This window comes from Camarhynchus parvulus, chromosome 14 (genome assembly GCF_901933205.1).
Source record: "Camarhynchus parvulus chromosome 14, STF_HiC, whole genome shotgun sequence".
NCBI classification, from domain to species: Eukaryota; Metazoa; Chordata; class Aves; order Passeriformes; family Thraupidae; genus Camarhynchus; species Camarhynchus parvulus.
The window spans coordinates 1,387,856-1,403,775 of NC_044584.1; the positions used below are offsets into that span (position 1 = coordinate 1,387,856).

The 15,920-nt window shown below is 45.8% G+C and overlaps 1 protein-coding gene across 2 annotated transcripts in view; it reads right to left on the minus strand.

Annotated features, from left to right (window-relative positions):
• ADCY9 (adenylate cyclase 9) overlaps window positions 1–11,638 on the minus strand; it is an 82,805-nt gene extending 71,167 nt beyond the window's left edge. The window contains exon 1 of one of the 2 annotated variants that reach the window (XM_030958382.1): window positions 9,511–11,638. In XM_030958382.1, coding sequence (XP_030814242.1) covers window positions 9,511–11,209 — 1,699 coding nt within the window. In that variant the 5' untranslated portion in view covers window positions 11,210–11,638. The remainder of the gene's footprint in view (window positions 1–9,510) is intronic. The other variant, XM_030958381.1, reaches the window with a different exon arrangement.
• Between the last annotated feature and the right edge of the window lie 4,282 nt (window positions 11,639–15,920).

Consider the following 15,920-nt stretch of genomic DNA (forward strand, 5'->3'; position numbering starts at 1 on the left):
ACAGGAGAGGTGCTCCATCTCTCTAATCAACTTAGTGGCCTCCTGTGGACCCACTCCAAATAAAAGCCAAGTTTTAAAATCTGGAAATAGATGGGAAAAGCTGAAAAAGCCTTGGATCAAAGCCTGGTTATCTGCTGGTGCACAGTCACAGTGTGTGACACCACAGGGTCCCCATCCCTGCCCTGGAAGCCTGTGACCACTTCTCTGAGCACAGGCTGAGCTCAGACCTGCTGGAAACAGTTCTTCCCAAGCATCATGCTGTCTAAACAAAGGAAATTTGGAGCTGATGTTGTACCTGGTCTCTTTGCAAATAATGCCCTTATACAGGAACATTTCCTCATTACATCCTGCCTGTAGCACCATTCCTGTCAGGCCCTGAGCAACTCCAGGAGATTTATCTGCTGCTCGCTCGTCCAAGTCGGTCAGAGGTTAGAGACACTCAGTACCTACAGGACACACTTCAAATGTCCACTAAACACCAGTGAAAGAAGCAAAGAATTTGATTCCAAGAGCTACTGGAAACACCTACGAAAAAGCTTCCCAGGGAGGTCTTCTGAAAACAGCACAACCACAAATTAACTTCTACTCTCTCTCTCAGGCACGTGCATCTGAGTCAAACAGCAAAGCTGCACATTTAAAACTGAAAAGATCCCATTTCTGATTCAAACATCCTCATTTATCTAATGAACTTAAAGAATTAAGCATCCAACATCAAAATAAGTTTTCATACATTTCCTGTGGTCTGTGTCAATGTTTCATAGCATGTTTTATTTCAATTATAGACTCTACTTTTTTTATGAGGTGTGTGTTGCTGAGGGTTTTTAGTGTTTTTTTAGCTTATTGTGCAGTTAAACACAGTCAAACTACAACCATTTTGTCCCTTCAAACATACAAATAATTGTTAATATCAATGGTACTGTTCATCAGTTAGTTTTGCTTTCCACTTTTCCCCCTGTTTTGAAGGCCTTCCCATCAAGACCTAAAAATTAGTAACACTGGAAGGAAAATAAGTCTTTACAAGGAGAGACAGCTGGATTTGGATGCTTTTGGGCTCTTTTCTGCACAGCCCCTTTGTCCCCATTGCAGTGGCAGGACCTGTGCTTTATGGAATCACATACCCAGCAGGTGCTCTGGGAATTCCAGCCTGGGATGACATCCACACAAAGAGATTTGAGTTAACTTCAGCTGAAGGGGAAAAAAAACCCCATCAAAAGGAAGCAAACTGTTCTTTCATGAGCAGATGATCAAGATGTTACTTTTCCTTTATTTGCATGTTCCCATACACATTAAGCAGGCAGGCAGAAGGAAAGATCCCATCACCAAGGTAGTAGACATTATTCAGCCAGTTCTTCTGGACTGTGTCAATTTTGGAGATTTTATAAGTAATGCTATTTTATGAGAGCAACGTGATTTCTAAATTTATCAAGTCCAGTTGAAGGCAACAGTTTTATACGTGCAACAAGAGGAACATCAAGTGCTATCAGTGAAATAAAGACTTGCAATACATTCGTTATTTACATGGTTTGCCAAGAATTCCCACAGTAAGTTACTGTAGCAAATACAAACTCAAAAAATTTACAGGCAGTTGAGAGGGAGATTTTGATCCTGAGGGATGTTAGCTGAAGAAATATATCTAGAACATGTTGTTCCTCCACAAAGAAATTTCAGAACCATGAAAAAATACCAATCCCTCAAAGTAGGCTTATTGCTCAAGGTTAAAACATTCGGGGGGGCAAATGAAAGAGAATATTAATTTGGTGGAAACAATTTGGCTTGAAAGGGCAGTAGAGATTTCTGGGGTAGTCCAATACTGACAAATGCCTTCCTAAAACCACCTCACCAGCCAAATCTGTGCTGCTGCCTAAGACAGAAGTCGTGCCCAAACACGACCTCTGAGAAAAGAACGAGCTGTAATTCCATGGTACAACCCCAATTTAGGCTTCTCTTCCAACTGCCACTTTATATTTTCACAAATTATTACTTGGAAGCAAGCAGCTACACTTTCAAACCCTGCATGGCTCCTCTTTAAATTGAGTTCCAACAATTCCCTCCAAACCTATGAAAGAGCCATCACAATAATGCAAACTTATATAACAGAACCTGTTAAAATGTGTTAATGAGACTATATCGACTAGCTGGCTTCTCTGCAAAAGCAGCTCCCACTGAAGTTAAAAATTTAAAGGCTAGGAATTTTTTTTTCTTCCTTTCTTTTCAAAGGACAGAAATGAGATTGAGAATCATCTAAAAATAGCTGAGAATTTTCAAGAGTCAGCTGTAACAGAAAGAGGAATGGCTGTCTCTCCTTACAGAGCCAGGATGGATGGAGGGAGCTTGTGATTCAGGATCAAGAGAGAGAGCTTACACACAAACTGTAGATGGTAAGGAATAATGCTAATTCCCTCATTTTAATAATATTCCAGGACAATCTACAGCAAATTGAAATCCAGTGGAATTGTACTTTAAAACTGGTGAATGTAAATTCTTATATTCTTTGCCTACTAGCAGAAGTACATATTGTGAAATAACTGCAAAAAGAGTTTTAAACAACTCATTCAAATAATGCATCCTCCTCACGACAGAAGATGAATATAAATTATATGTCTTTGACTTTGTTTTGTCTTTCCCATCAATCTTTTTCCCCCAAAAGCACCATGTCAAGGCTTTTATTTAAACAAGGTGATCTCTCGCATTTAAACAGTTCCCTACCTCTTAAGATTTTCTGATGTAAACAGGAGAAGGAAACTCAGATTTGCAATTGGTAAGGTACCTGTGTACACCATGCACCCAGATTTAGGGTAGCCAAAGACAGAAATACAGGTCAAAGACTCTGCAGATGATTAAGGATGCAGCAGAAGCCACAGTGTCCCTCCAGTATCACAGGAGCTGAGATTTCTGGAATGAAGCTTCACTGTGGCCATGCTCACTGGAGTTCCTGCAGGATGCAAATGTTTTAAGGTCTGTTCAAACTGTTCCTTCACCCCACAGTGTCCAGGGCTAAAGGGCTTAAACAGGCAGAGCTGCAACACCTGACAATCAGACCCTCAGTATTGCATTGACTTATTTATTAATTAGTGTCAGGACATGAGAAATTGAAATCAGAGACCCTGTTGTTAAACAAAGTGTATGGTTAGGCTCCATCCCCTTCAAAGTGAAGAACCTTACACGAGTTCTAACTATGCTCATAAATTATTTTTCAGTGTGTCTAGCAAATTAACCTGTAAATCAGTTATCAAAACTCAAAGCCTCAAATGCCAACATCCAAGTTTCCCTTAAATAATAAAAGCAGCTGAAGTGTATTTTTAATGGAGAGAATTTTCTACTTGGTTTTGCACAAATAAAACTATGAGCAACTCAAAAAAATCTTCCTCAAAATTTGGAGAAATTGTGACCTTCCTGTCCAGGTCTGAGCAGTACCTGCACACAAACTTAGGCTTACTTAGAGAAAAAGTTATGTCATTTCATCAAGTCATATTTGGAAAGCTCAATAATCACCAGGTTTTCCTACTGAGTTCTTTCTTTTGTTTATAGCTGTGAAAGACATCTTCACAGAGTGAAGACTTGACAAGAACCAGGTTGAGCAACTATAGTCACTATTTACCTCCTTTTCTTTATGCTATTACATGGTAAAATTACAGATCATGTCAAAATGTTAAATCAATGTAGAATTTGCTTCTCCCTGGCAATATGCCTTTGTGCAAATTACCTCTAATTATTATGCTTTATCTGTCACTGAATACTTTCTATTTTTGAAATACAGGAGTGAAGTCAACCTGTGTATGATATTTTATTTTTGCTGTCACACATAAAATCATGAACCTCACAACATGAGGTTCACTACCTTATGGCACACATAAAATCATGAACCTCACTACCTCAACAACAGTTAATAGGTCAGATTATGTAAAACTGGTAAGCTGACTGGTCACTACAATTTTCTATCATGATCAGCACTCAAAATTCTGTTTGTAGGAAAGGAGAAATACATAAACGTTTACTTAATTATCACTTTTTTTAAAAATGGACACTTGTTCTGTCTATTTTCCTCTGATCATCAGATCAGTATCAGAACACATGAAATCCAGAATCAGCATGTCACAAGTCAGTTCAATAAATATAAAAAGCCTGTATCTAAAGACTTACTTTTATAGAACATGATGAAACCAGAAACTGAACAGAAAGACCTGCACAGCAGCTGGCAAGACACAAGAGAAGCACCTTAACCCCCTCATTGACTCCAAAACCCTCACTTGTTAAAGACTAAAGCTGCCCTTAGCCCCAGAGCAAAGCTGAATCTGCAGAGCTCTCTGCAGAGCCATCCTGCTGGCACAAGCACAAGCCTTCTAGATTTACACTGTGCCCAGCAGGCTGGGCTCAAAAAGCCAAGGAAAACTTTCATCTGATCTTTCATCTACCTCTGAACTTCCAGAAGCACATGACAGCTACAGGTTCTCTCTGTGCACAGTGCTGGTAAAGGGCAGGGAGTCAGGGCAGGCAGGGCAGACTCCAGTGCTTGTCAGGGGTGCTCTCCCCTGAGCAGCTGCAGAGGGGAGGAAGGGAAGAAAAATTCAATGATTTCTCTTCATAACCTGACCCAACACCCATGTCCTGCTCCCTGCAAGCCAAACATGAGGCAGCAGTGGGTATCAAGTCACCAAGCAGAGCTGCAGCTCATGTGCCATGGGAAAAGCATCCCCTGGCTCACAGGCTGCCACCCTGAAAAGTGCCAGGCTATTTATTCATGGACTAAAAGGTTTCACCATTGAGCAGGCTGGGCTCAAAATGCCAAGGAAAATTTTCATCTGATCTTTCATCTACCTCTGAACTTCCAGAAGCACATTACAGCTACAAGTTCTCTCTGTGCACAGTGCTGGTAAAGGGCAGGGAGTCAGGGCAGGCAGGGCAGACTCCAGCGCTTGTCAGGGGTGCCCTCCCCTGAGCAGCTGCAGAGGGGAGGAAGGGAAGAAAATTTCAATTATTTGTTTCTTCACAACCTGACCAAGATTTTTGTCTTCCAGGAACACCCATGTCCTGCTCCCTGCAAGCCAAACATGAAGCAGCAGTGGAGTATCAGGTCACCAAGCAGAGCTGCAGCTCATGTGCCATGGGAAAAGCATCCCCTGGCTCACAGGCTGCCACCCTGAAAAGAGCCAGGCTATTCATGGACTAAAAGGTTCCACCATGAGCAAAATGGTGATTTTTATAACCAATTTCCTTATTACTAAAGAAATATTTAAAATTATTAGTAAATATTTAAAGAAACACAGAGAACAGTGAAAGCAGCACATCAGCAGGAGATCTTTGAAAAACTTTATCAACAACAGCCACTGCTGGCCACAGGTGATCTGATGGGTGTTCCTGCAGTAAGTGCTGTGAAAGCCAACCTTCCCTGTGCCACCAGCCCTGCCTCAGCCAGGTGGCAGAGAGCACAAGAATCCCTCAGCATTTTCTCCATGATGAAACAAGGGACAAAATCAGAGAGAAAAACGTGGCTGTATTATCAAGAGCTTCTAACAGGAGTACAGCAATAAAGCCACTCCTTGAGGCAAACTTAACAAGGAGATGTCTGGCTGCAGAAAGGTTGGGAATTATTTTGGGTATCAGTGCACACAGAGAGGCCCCAAATGAAATCTTGGTTCTGCTGTGCTATGCCCTATAAACACAGAGAAAGCATTCTTGCCCCAACATGCTTATTTTGAGCACTCAAAAAACAAGATGCCGGTGACCCTGGTATTTCTGGAAGAGTTGCTGCCTGGTAAATAGCAATATTGTGACCTCCCAAGCAACAAGAAAGAGAAATGCAAACAACCAAGAAGAACAGAGCAAAACAAAAATATTTCCATAAGCAGAAGTTTTTTCTATCCCAAGAGATCTCTGCCTCCCGGAGCTCGAAAGGGACACATTAACCTGTGTTATGTGACTCTCAGTATCTCATAATCCTCAATAAATTTATTTGCTAGGAAGCTCTGCAAGAAAACAGAAAAAGTGAATTGTCTCAAATCCTACAGGAAAATTATTATGGAAGATATAACTGAACTGATGGCTGGAGTTTTTCTGTGGATCTCAAAAATTCACTGCTAAACTCTCCTGCACTCCCTTCGTATCCAAGGGGATCAGGTACTTGAAAACAGGGGTCTAAGGAATCTTAAAACATAGAGCAGTCAGAAATAGGCAATTTATTTTTTTACAAGGCATCACTGGTAAGCTCTCCTTCTTGGTTTCTTCTAGACACCATCTATTTAATTCCAAAGTCAGAAACTGGAGGGAACACACCAGGGCCTCCCTGCTTGCACTAAGGAGCCAAGGAAGCAAAGCAGGAAGAAAAGATACTCCCATGCTAAGATTCCAGAAAGAAATTTAGTTTTGCCTCACCTCCAAAACCAGGAAGAGCAGCACTAGGACAACTTGGGGCACATGAAGTTGAGTATTTCAAAGGGAATGGGGAGCAGGGTTTTGAAGCAGTTTGCCCAAGTGACTCCTCCACACCCTGCCTTGGTGCACGCTGGAGAGCTGTACCTGGATTCCTTCGGGGTGAGCCCAGCCAAAGGAGCACTCCTGACATGCTCCAGCCACAGAGGTGCTTTTGTTCCAAGACCTGCTCCAGAAGCAGTGTGAGGTAGAAGTCCTGAAGTGTGCAGAACGTGGACATGGTGTGCACAGCTCATACTTTTGCTCTTTGAAGAGTTTACTTGCTCCTGTTGACTCAGCCTCAAAGATAGCTACGACTGCTGCAGCTCAGACAATTAAGAGATAATACACTAGACATACAGCATAAAAAATAGGATATAATTAAGATATCAAAGGTTGAAAGGAAGCTGAGAATTGAAGTACTGGTAGAGAAACAAAGCTTATGTCTGCTATCTGTACAACACTTTTATATTTGAAGAGAGTATGGGGTATGGGATAATTAAACAACCACTACAAACTTCCTCTTCTCTATTGCTACTATCAATAGATTCTCAGGGAAAACAGTAAAGCAAAGCTTCCTAACAGCACCTCCATTCACAGAACTGAGCAGGTGCTTGGCAGAGATCAATTAATTAAGAGGTGAAATCTCAGTTTTCCTTATTAAATCTCAGAGCTGCTCCCTAACAAAACCCTCCCCGGCAGCAGATCCAACACACCAGCCCGTGGCACTGCTGTTTGATGGCTTTTATCATTGGCTTTGATGTATTTTTTCCCCTGATGGCATTTACCTACAAGCTGAGTAATCTGGCTGCAGAACAAAGTTCTGAGGAAACAGGAAAAAACGGGCAGCTCTGAAGCACCCACTAACTCCCACATCCTCTGAGGGTCTGGGGATGGGAGGGAACAGAGTTAAGTGTGCTACAAACCTGTGGCTAAGGGCAGTCATGGCAAAGGTCTGCTTGGCTTAGAAATACACACAGCTTCTGATTTCTATAACTGCATAAGACATTGGTAAGAAATGGCAGCTGATTACAGCTCTACAAAAAAAAATACAGAAGGGAAATGGGGAAAAAGCAAAGCCCAACCCATATTCCTTGTTAAAGTAATTCTTACCACATGCTCCAGCTGCTTTCGTAGCTACATTTCAGGGTAAGAAGAGACCATTAAATGTCAGTTCACAAAGCAAATTTCATCTTATCTAGACTGCATGTCAGTTTGTCCATCTGTAGTACCCTGGCTGAAGGAGGAACTGTAAAATGCATTCAGAGCTGCAAAATCCAAACCTCTGTACTGAGGAGGCAGAGCAGCCTGTGCCCTCTCATGATAAATGGCAACCAAGGACAGAACAGAAGTCTGAGAAAGACCATGAAAAACCCACTGCTGGCACGTGGTATAATTGCTCTACACAGTGCTCTTGTGATCTCCTAGAAAATATAAACAAATAAATAAGAATATTTAGGAGCAGTACCACCAGTCTCCACAGCTAAGTTCATGTCAGTTTGGGATTAATACTGAGAACAGTTATAAATGCAGCAAAAATACTGAATTTTATTTGTTGCTACAACACAGCCTTCACCCTGCATTTGGCTGTAAAGGTACATGGAAGGGGGAAATATCACAGGGCTGTTTCTCTACAACCTGTTCAATTTATTTCCATTAGAACAGCAAAATTCATCTTAGAGTAACAACGAGGTTACATCTTATGCTGTTTTCTTGAAAGCACACTCCCACTGAAATACATCAGTGTCAACACTTCCCAAAGAAACTCACTGAATTTGTATTTTTAGAAGCTAAGCAGAAAGCCCAAGCCCAGGGACACACATCTGCTTCAGCCCCGTGGCTCCCAGGCACCAATGTCACAGCCGATGTCGCTGCTCGCCGGGAGGCTCCCGCTGCAGCCCCGCTGCCGTATGCACGCAGACAGCTCGCTCACCAAAAATAAGTTTTTGTGTCACATCAAAACAAGCACCTGCCAGGGGCAAGCAGCTGCCACTGCCACCACTGCTCTGCAGTGCTGTCCCCACGTCCTTACTCACTGACCTTTCTACCACCATCCTGGCCTCCTTTTGTGTTTGTTGCCACAAATATCTCCTTCCTCCATCACAATGCCAGTTTATGACTCCTTCGGGTTCTTCCACTCAGTTTTCCAGCTTACTTCATCAAAATGGGTACTTTTATAAGCAGAACAAATAAACTCACAGACCATAACAGGGTTCGTTACATATTCCACTCCCATTTAGATCCATCTGCTCCCCACCTTGGACCACGAGCACTGCAGACAACAATCTCTCTGTGAGACAAAGGCACGGCACTGGAGAGACACAGCTTTGACAAAAGAGACAATTAAATCCTCAGCTCGTACAATCCTCCTGCACGCGCCTCTAAGTGCTGCTAGAAAGCAGCCAGGAGTTTCACTTCAAAATGAACACTGCAGAAAAATGAAAATCAGACTCTTAACCAGGGGGAACTGAAGGATCCTTCATTTTCTTCTCCAAAAGGCAAATTTGCCATTTCATCCCCAGATCCCTTGAGCTGCAGAAATGAGAGCATCTGCCAGCTCACTGAGCCACCTGAGTAACTTTTTCCAGCCTAACTCCAAACTGCAACAACTTGCCATATCAAACTGCCAAATCTACAGTGCTCATTTCTTTCTGTGAATCCAGCTGTCATTTTTCCCAAATGCCTTCTCAGTCCCAACTCTCCTGATGCCAAAAAAAAACCTTTTCACAGATATACATAATTTTGTAAAACACATATGCTCTCTGTATGGCACATGAAGTCAATTAACAAGTTTACTTACTGAATTAAAGGATGACACACAACAGTAAAACAAAAACCTCTTGCAGACAGCAAACACATGAACCTTCTCCTCCCTGCAAGGCAACACACTCAGAAAGAGCGCTGAGTTTCAAAGCCTACGTTGAGTACCACAGATGATCTTTCACGCTTATCTCCCTGGCATCTTTTATCCTGTAATTCCCCCGGTGTTTGTGATGATCAGCACACCAAGTTAAATGTAAAACACGGTCAGCAAGCACAGAGCAGGCACTGGGGCAACTCTGTTCCCTCACAAAAGAGAAAGAAGCACAAAATAAAGGCACGTACCTTTTAACTGGTCGGCTACCACGCTCTGACCGACGCGCTCAACCACCTTTCCATCCTCCATTTCATAGCGATCATCCAAATATTTGGCGGTAGCTTCCGAAATATGGACCTTCCCAGCCACCCCAAGCTGCTCCATCAGATTGGCCAAATTGACATCGTTGGACCACACATCGAACTTGAACCTCCTCATGCCTAAAATGCCACACAGGACTGTGCCGGTGTGAACACCGACTCTCATGTTCACCATTTCTTTCTTCTCCTGGCAGAACTGCTCGATGGCTTTGATCATCCCCAAGCCCATCTCGATGCAGCAGTAGGCATGATCTGCCCGGGGCTCAGGGCAGCCGGCCACGCAGTAGTAACAGTCTCCCAAAGTGCTGATCTTCTCACATTTAGTGTCCTCACACAGACGGTCAAAGCGTCCAAAGAGGTCATTCAGGAGTCCCACCAGGGCGTGGGCTGATTTGTTGGCGCTCATTTTCGTGAAGCCAACGATATCTGCGAACAAAATGCTCACTTGCTCGATCTGCTGCATTTTAAAAGGACGGAATATTATGGGGGTTTTCTGTATGGAGGGCTTCTTCTTCCTGTTTTTGGGGCTTGAGGTGGAATGACGTTTGATGGAGTTTTCACTTTCATCATCCCCCTGCTTCATTAAATCATCGGCTATTATTCTTGGCATAACAGAATGAATCATCCTCTCTTTCAGGGCTTTTTCCACTTCCAAGTCTTTTCCATGCATGATGGATTGCCCCACTTTCAGGAATGTGCTTCTTGATCTGACTTCGGACATGATAAATAAATGAATACCGATGGCGTGGATGCAGATGTGCAGGAAGGCTTTACTCAACAGCTCCCAGTAAACCGCACCAGCTCCCAGAGGTGTGAAACAGTTCTCATCACGGAAGTGATAACCAAAGGTCTCGAAGAGGACCGAGTACGACAGTCCCAGGAACAAGCTTAAATACAGGGGTAAGTGCATCACTGTGTAAAGCAACAAGAGCACTTCAATACACATAGAAAAACTGCCCACTTGAGAAAGACAAGTGTCCGCGGGATCTGCCGGGAGAGTCCGGTTGGACATGTCACCACTTCCTGAGACAGGCTTCAGAGCCTGGAACTGCGGAGCGAGGGTCAGAGCAAACACCAGGAGGGTGAGTATCAGCGAAGTCCATACGTAATGGCGGGCATAAGTCTTAGTGAAAGTGAACACAAAAAAAGCTACACATACCAGGAGGAAGCACAGAGCCGGCACCATGAAAACAATCTGTTTCTCTCTCATGTGTATGCCGAAGTAGATGCCCCAGAGCAGACAGGCCACGCCAATGTAGAAGAGGGCATAGCGAAACCTGCGCTGGGTCTGCGGGAAGCATCTCTCCATGCAAGCCTCCTCCAGGTTGTTGGAGTCGAACTTGGGGTTCCACCACTTGGAAGAGGCCCGCTCGAAGAGCTGCGGCAGCTTCTTCTGCCGGCGGAGGCCGGAGCCAGTGCCGCCCGCTCCGCCGGCTCGGCGGGCGCCCCCCGACTCCCCCGAGCTGCAGCTGGAGGAGATGCTGTACTTGCAGTGCTTGGAAGAGGTGCAGCCCTGGTGCTGCTTGGGGTTGATTTTCACCGTCACGCTGTTGCTGTCCCCGCTGGAGTCGCAGCTCACCTCGGTGCTGTGGTGATGCAGCAGCTGCTGGTGCGGTGGGGAAGCCATGTTGTCAATTCCTCCTCAAGAGCCCGCGCCGGACTTGGGTCTCTGGGGTTGCCGAAGCCACCGGGTTCCTCGCAGAGTCGCCTCTAGTCTCCTCCGGTGCCCGCCGCGTAGGGGCGGCCGGGCAGCGCCGCGGCGATCGGCCGCTCGCCGGGCTCCGCACACTGCGCGCCGGGGCAGCCCCGCATAGTCCCCTCGCCTGGGCCGAGCCGGGCCGGGGCTGCCGCCGCCCGCCGCTGGCCCCGCTCCCCCGCAGCCCTCCCGAGGCGCGGGGCGGGCGGGCCGCTGGCTCAGCCCCGCGGGGGACGCCGGGCCCCCGCCGGGAGGGGACCGCTCCTCCATGTCGGCTGCAGCTGCCCGCCGCTTCCTCCCCGCACGGCCGCCGACGAGGGGCCGCCTCCCGCCCTCAGCCGCCCGCCCAGCCGGGACGGCAGCAGCAGCCGCGCTCCTCTGCTCCGCCCGCCCGCCCGTCTGAGGGGAGGAAGGGGAGCGCGGGGACGCGCTCAAGCGGCCGCCACCATCTTCCTCACGGCGCGGGGGGGGGTTCGGGGGGGCTGCGGGAGCGCGCCCCCGCAGGCCAATTGGGCGCGGCGGCGCGGCGGGAGCGCGCCCCCCCCTACACACAAACACACACTTCCCGCCTCAGTGCGAGGGTCGCGGGCAGGAGCGGGGACGGTCCCCTCAGAGAGGGACGGGCGCGGTGTCGATGGCGCTCTCCGTGAGGCAGGGACGGGACAGCGAGGGTGGCGGGAGCCGGGCGGCACCTTAGCGGGGACAGTCTGCGGGGCCGAGCGCTGGGGTTCCCGGGCTGCCCCCGCCACCGCCCTCCCCACCGGCTGACATTTGCCATGCGCAGACAACACGCACTTCACCAAACAATTCAGCCCGAGCTCCGCTGCAAACTCGCTGAGTTATTTTTCTCCTCGTTCTCCGCTTGTTTATGGCTGACGCTATCTCGCCTGCACCGCTCCCTCGGTTTCATTATCTCTCCTCGCAGATGGACCGTGGCTTTCCTTCTTCACAGGGCTTCTCTCTGCTGGTGCTAGAGCTCCCTCTCCTCTCCCCAGCTCTGCATCCCTCACCCTTGCTCACAGGTGATGTTCCCAGATTGGTCCCACCTCATCCCCCTCATCCCCCTCAGCTCCAGCCCCAGTTCTTCCTGCTGTGGCTTCTCCTTTCCTGAATCCTATTTACTTTATTCCAGGTGAGCCTTCCCCAGAGAAGCGCTTCACTCCAGCCGTCCTTCCTCCTGCAGTCCCTTCTCCTCTGAAGAGCCCAGCATCCCGTAAAATAAAGCCAATGGCGCTAATGTAATAATACTGACATTGTGGCCACGGGAGCAGGGCCGTGACCATCCCCTGTGCTGGGGCACCTCCAATCCCGGGGTGAGTTTTCAGCCCCTCAAGATAAGACAGACATTGAGGGGTTGGAGAGTGTTCTGGGAAGGGTCAGGAGCACCAGGAGAGGCTCAGGGAGCTGGAAAGGGGCTCAGCCTGGAGAAAAGGAGGCTCGGGGGGGACCTTGTGGCTCTGCACAACTCCTGACAGGAGGGGACAGCCGGGTAAGGGTTGGGCTCTGCTCCCAGGGAACAGGGACAGGATGAAACAGCCTCAAGTTGTGCCAAGACCAGTTCAAAACAGATATTGGGAAAAATTCTTCACTGGAAAGGCAGTCAGACACTGCCACAAGGTGCCCATGGCAGTGGTGGAGTCACCATCCCTGGAAGTGTTCAAAAAACAAGTGGACATGGTACTTCACAGTATGGATTAGTGGGCACAGTAGTTTTGGGTCAAAGGTTGGACTTGAGGTCTTCTCCAGCCATCATGATCTATGACTCTGTACTCTTTTTCAAAAATAGTAATAGAAAATCTGTGGCCACACAATTACTGAAATTGAAACCTGCCCTATTTTCCATTTCCTTTGTAAAGATGTCCTGTAACCATGCTGTAACATATGTTCCTAGTGTTATTATTTAGAAGAAATTTGTATTTCCTGACATACTCAAATATCAAAATAATCTCTAAAAATTCCAGTCAATAGCAATAATTGTTCTGGTTTTGCTGTGACATAGTTGTCTCTTGAATTCCAGCTAATGGCTCAGCTGATCAATATTTTATAGGGAGTGCTGCTTACCATGCAGCTCTTACATAAACACTGTTGGGAAGAGAGAAATCCCTGAGCTGACAGAGCAGAAAGGCAGGATGGCCTCCTGGGCTTCACTATTAATTGATAAATTTACTAAAACTTCTTTCCAGCCTTTTTATTGATTCATCTAAATATACTTTAAGTTACATTCTTACTTCATACAGGATGATGAATTTATTTAATCTTCAGGATTAAAGAAGTGCAACAGTTTCCAAGGATTCAAAGGCGTGGTGGGAAAAGAAAAAAAGCTTTTTACCTCATTGGCAGAGAATTTAAGGTAAAACTACTAGTGTTTTTATTTTTTTTATGCACACCTGTAAGATTTATGTTGGGTGATTTGAATTTAGAGATTTAAGAGGTACTGAAATTCCTGCATAGATTTTTTGTCTTGTTCCTCTGGACTCCATAAAGTGGTACTTTGTGTTCTTAGAATAAACAGAATCACATCAAAGATACTGGCTACATCACAAGTTTTCTCTGAGTGACCCACATGATACCAAATTTTGTCTGGCTACTGGTCAGAGACAGCTTTTGATCTCCACTAATAAAATAGTTCCTCTTTCCCAGCTTTTGTTTATGGGTTTGAAGGAGGGAGATGGGATGGAAGGAGACATCTGACTTGTCAGACCCTCCTTTGGTACGCTTCACATGGGGGTTTCCAGGTTGTGCAGAATCCTTGCTCCCTCAGGGAGCTCCCATTAGACTTTTAACCTGTAGGCTCCCATCCTGCTCCTCCACCTGATCTTTTGGGTGGAACAGTCACCCAAAACTCACCAGCCCAGCCACTCCCCACCTTCCCCTGTAGTTATCAAGTTCCATGGAAACACCCTGCATGTGCAGTCAAGGAACAGTTCCCTTCAATTTCATTAGCTCTGGCTGGGACATATTTTGTGCTGTCTCCTGAAACGCTGAATTTTTAATTTCACTTTGCTTTTATTGTGTAAATGTTTCTCTCTTGAATTCAAGTAGCAGATTAAATGCATGAGGCAGAAAACCACAAACACCAGTGATGCTTGGATTCATTTTAAGTGTGACTGAGATTTGTTTTAGAGAACAAGAAGTGGTTTGAGGTTGTATTTGTTATTTCCTCACCACCACCACCTTCTGATTTGTTTTTATCCAGATGGGTGTAACAGCCAGCGTGTCCCTAAGGCAGCACTTGAGTGGGTCATGTCTGTGACATCCTTTAGGGAAGATGCTTCCTCTGGATCACTTTCTTAGCCACCACAATGAGCCATCCTGGTAGAGCTGAGAGCCTCCATGCAGGCTGGATCCTGAGCCCTAGGTTCATTCTGGACTTGGTTGTGCTGCTTCCCTGTGGAGAACTCTGACCACCCTTCCAAAATACTCTGGGACTGTTTTCCTTTCTCAGAGACTGAGTTAGAGGAAATATTTCACAGAGCAATAGCTGGGCAAATGCAAATCCTCCTTGCAGAGTTCTTTTAACTTCAAGCCACTAAATACACATTTAGTCTATGGAACTGTATTTACTTCCCCTCTCAGAGGAACAAGCTTTGTCAGCTGTAATGATGAGCTGTTGTTTGACATTCATAATATTGTACTTGACTGCTTATCTGATGGAGGCATGCAAAGCTATTTAGGGGCTTCTGAAATGTGACAGCCCACATGATGCTTTTTTAGACTTCACAAACCGCCTTCAGGAGGGAGGAGAATATGGCATGGGAATGGCTGGCTGGAACAACAGCCTGCCTTAATGCCAGCGGGGCTGCTGGGGCTGGGGAGGAGGAATGGGCTTTGAAAGTTTGCAGCTTTTGTTGTGTGCTGTCAAAGGAAGAGCTTGCAGCCTGAAGGAACAGGCATCGTGGATGCCATGGGTGGGGACTGTGGGGATTATTGATCCTGCCTGGAAACAGCATAAAGATGGAGGTAAATTTGTTAAAACCTGTTTGGACCATCCACAGACAGAAGGGGGCTCAAGGGACACAGATCAGATGCCCCATTTCTTGCTATCTTCTCTTAATAAACAGAAAGATCTCACTTTCTAACAAATTTCTGTATATTCATCCTTACTGACATGCAGAGCAATCTTTGTAAATTTTATTCTGAATCCTGGAATCCTCCACGTGAAAGAACTCATTTAGGAAAACCAAAATTCAACAAATCTTCTGGCTTCTTTTCACAGACTAACAGGTAAACATTGGCAAATGTTGTGAAATATTGTTACTCCTTCATGGTTTTAAAAATTATAAAGTATCACAATGTTTGTTTCATTTTTCCATAGCAGAAGAGCACAAGGGTTACCTTTGACATCTGTTCCACATGAACCCACGGAAGCTGAGTAAATGGGTGGGGCCTTCTCACCTCCTTGCAGTGCCCAGGTTGGTTTTGTGTTCTCTATTTTCATCCTTCTGAAATTGCTATTCAATTTATTCATATCACTGAGAGGATTTCATATCCCAGATGAGATGCACAGATTAAATAAGCAAGTAAGCAGTAGAAGATCTTTTTATGTGACTCAAGAGAGAGGATAAATCCCAGTCCAGATGAGTGGAAATCTCTGACTCCTCTGGGACCAGAATTTTACTTGCAGGCTTTATGGTTGTCTCAT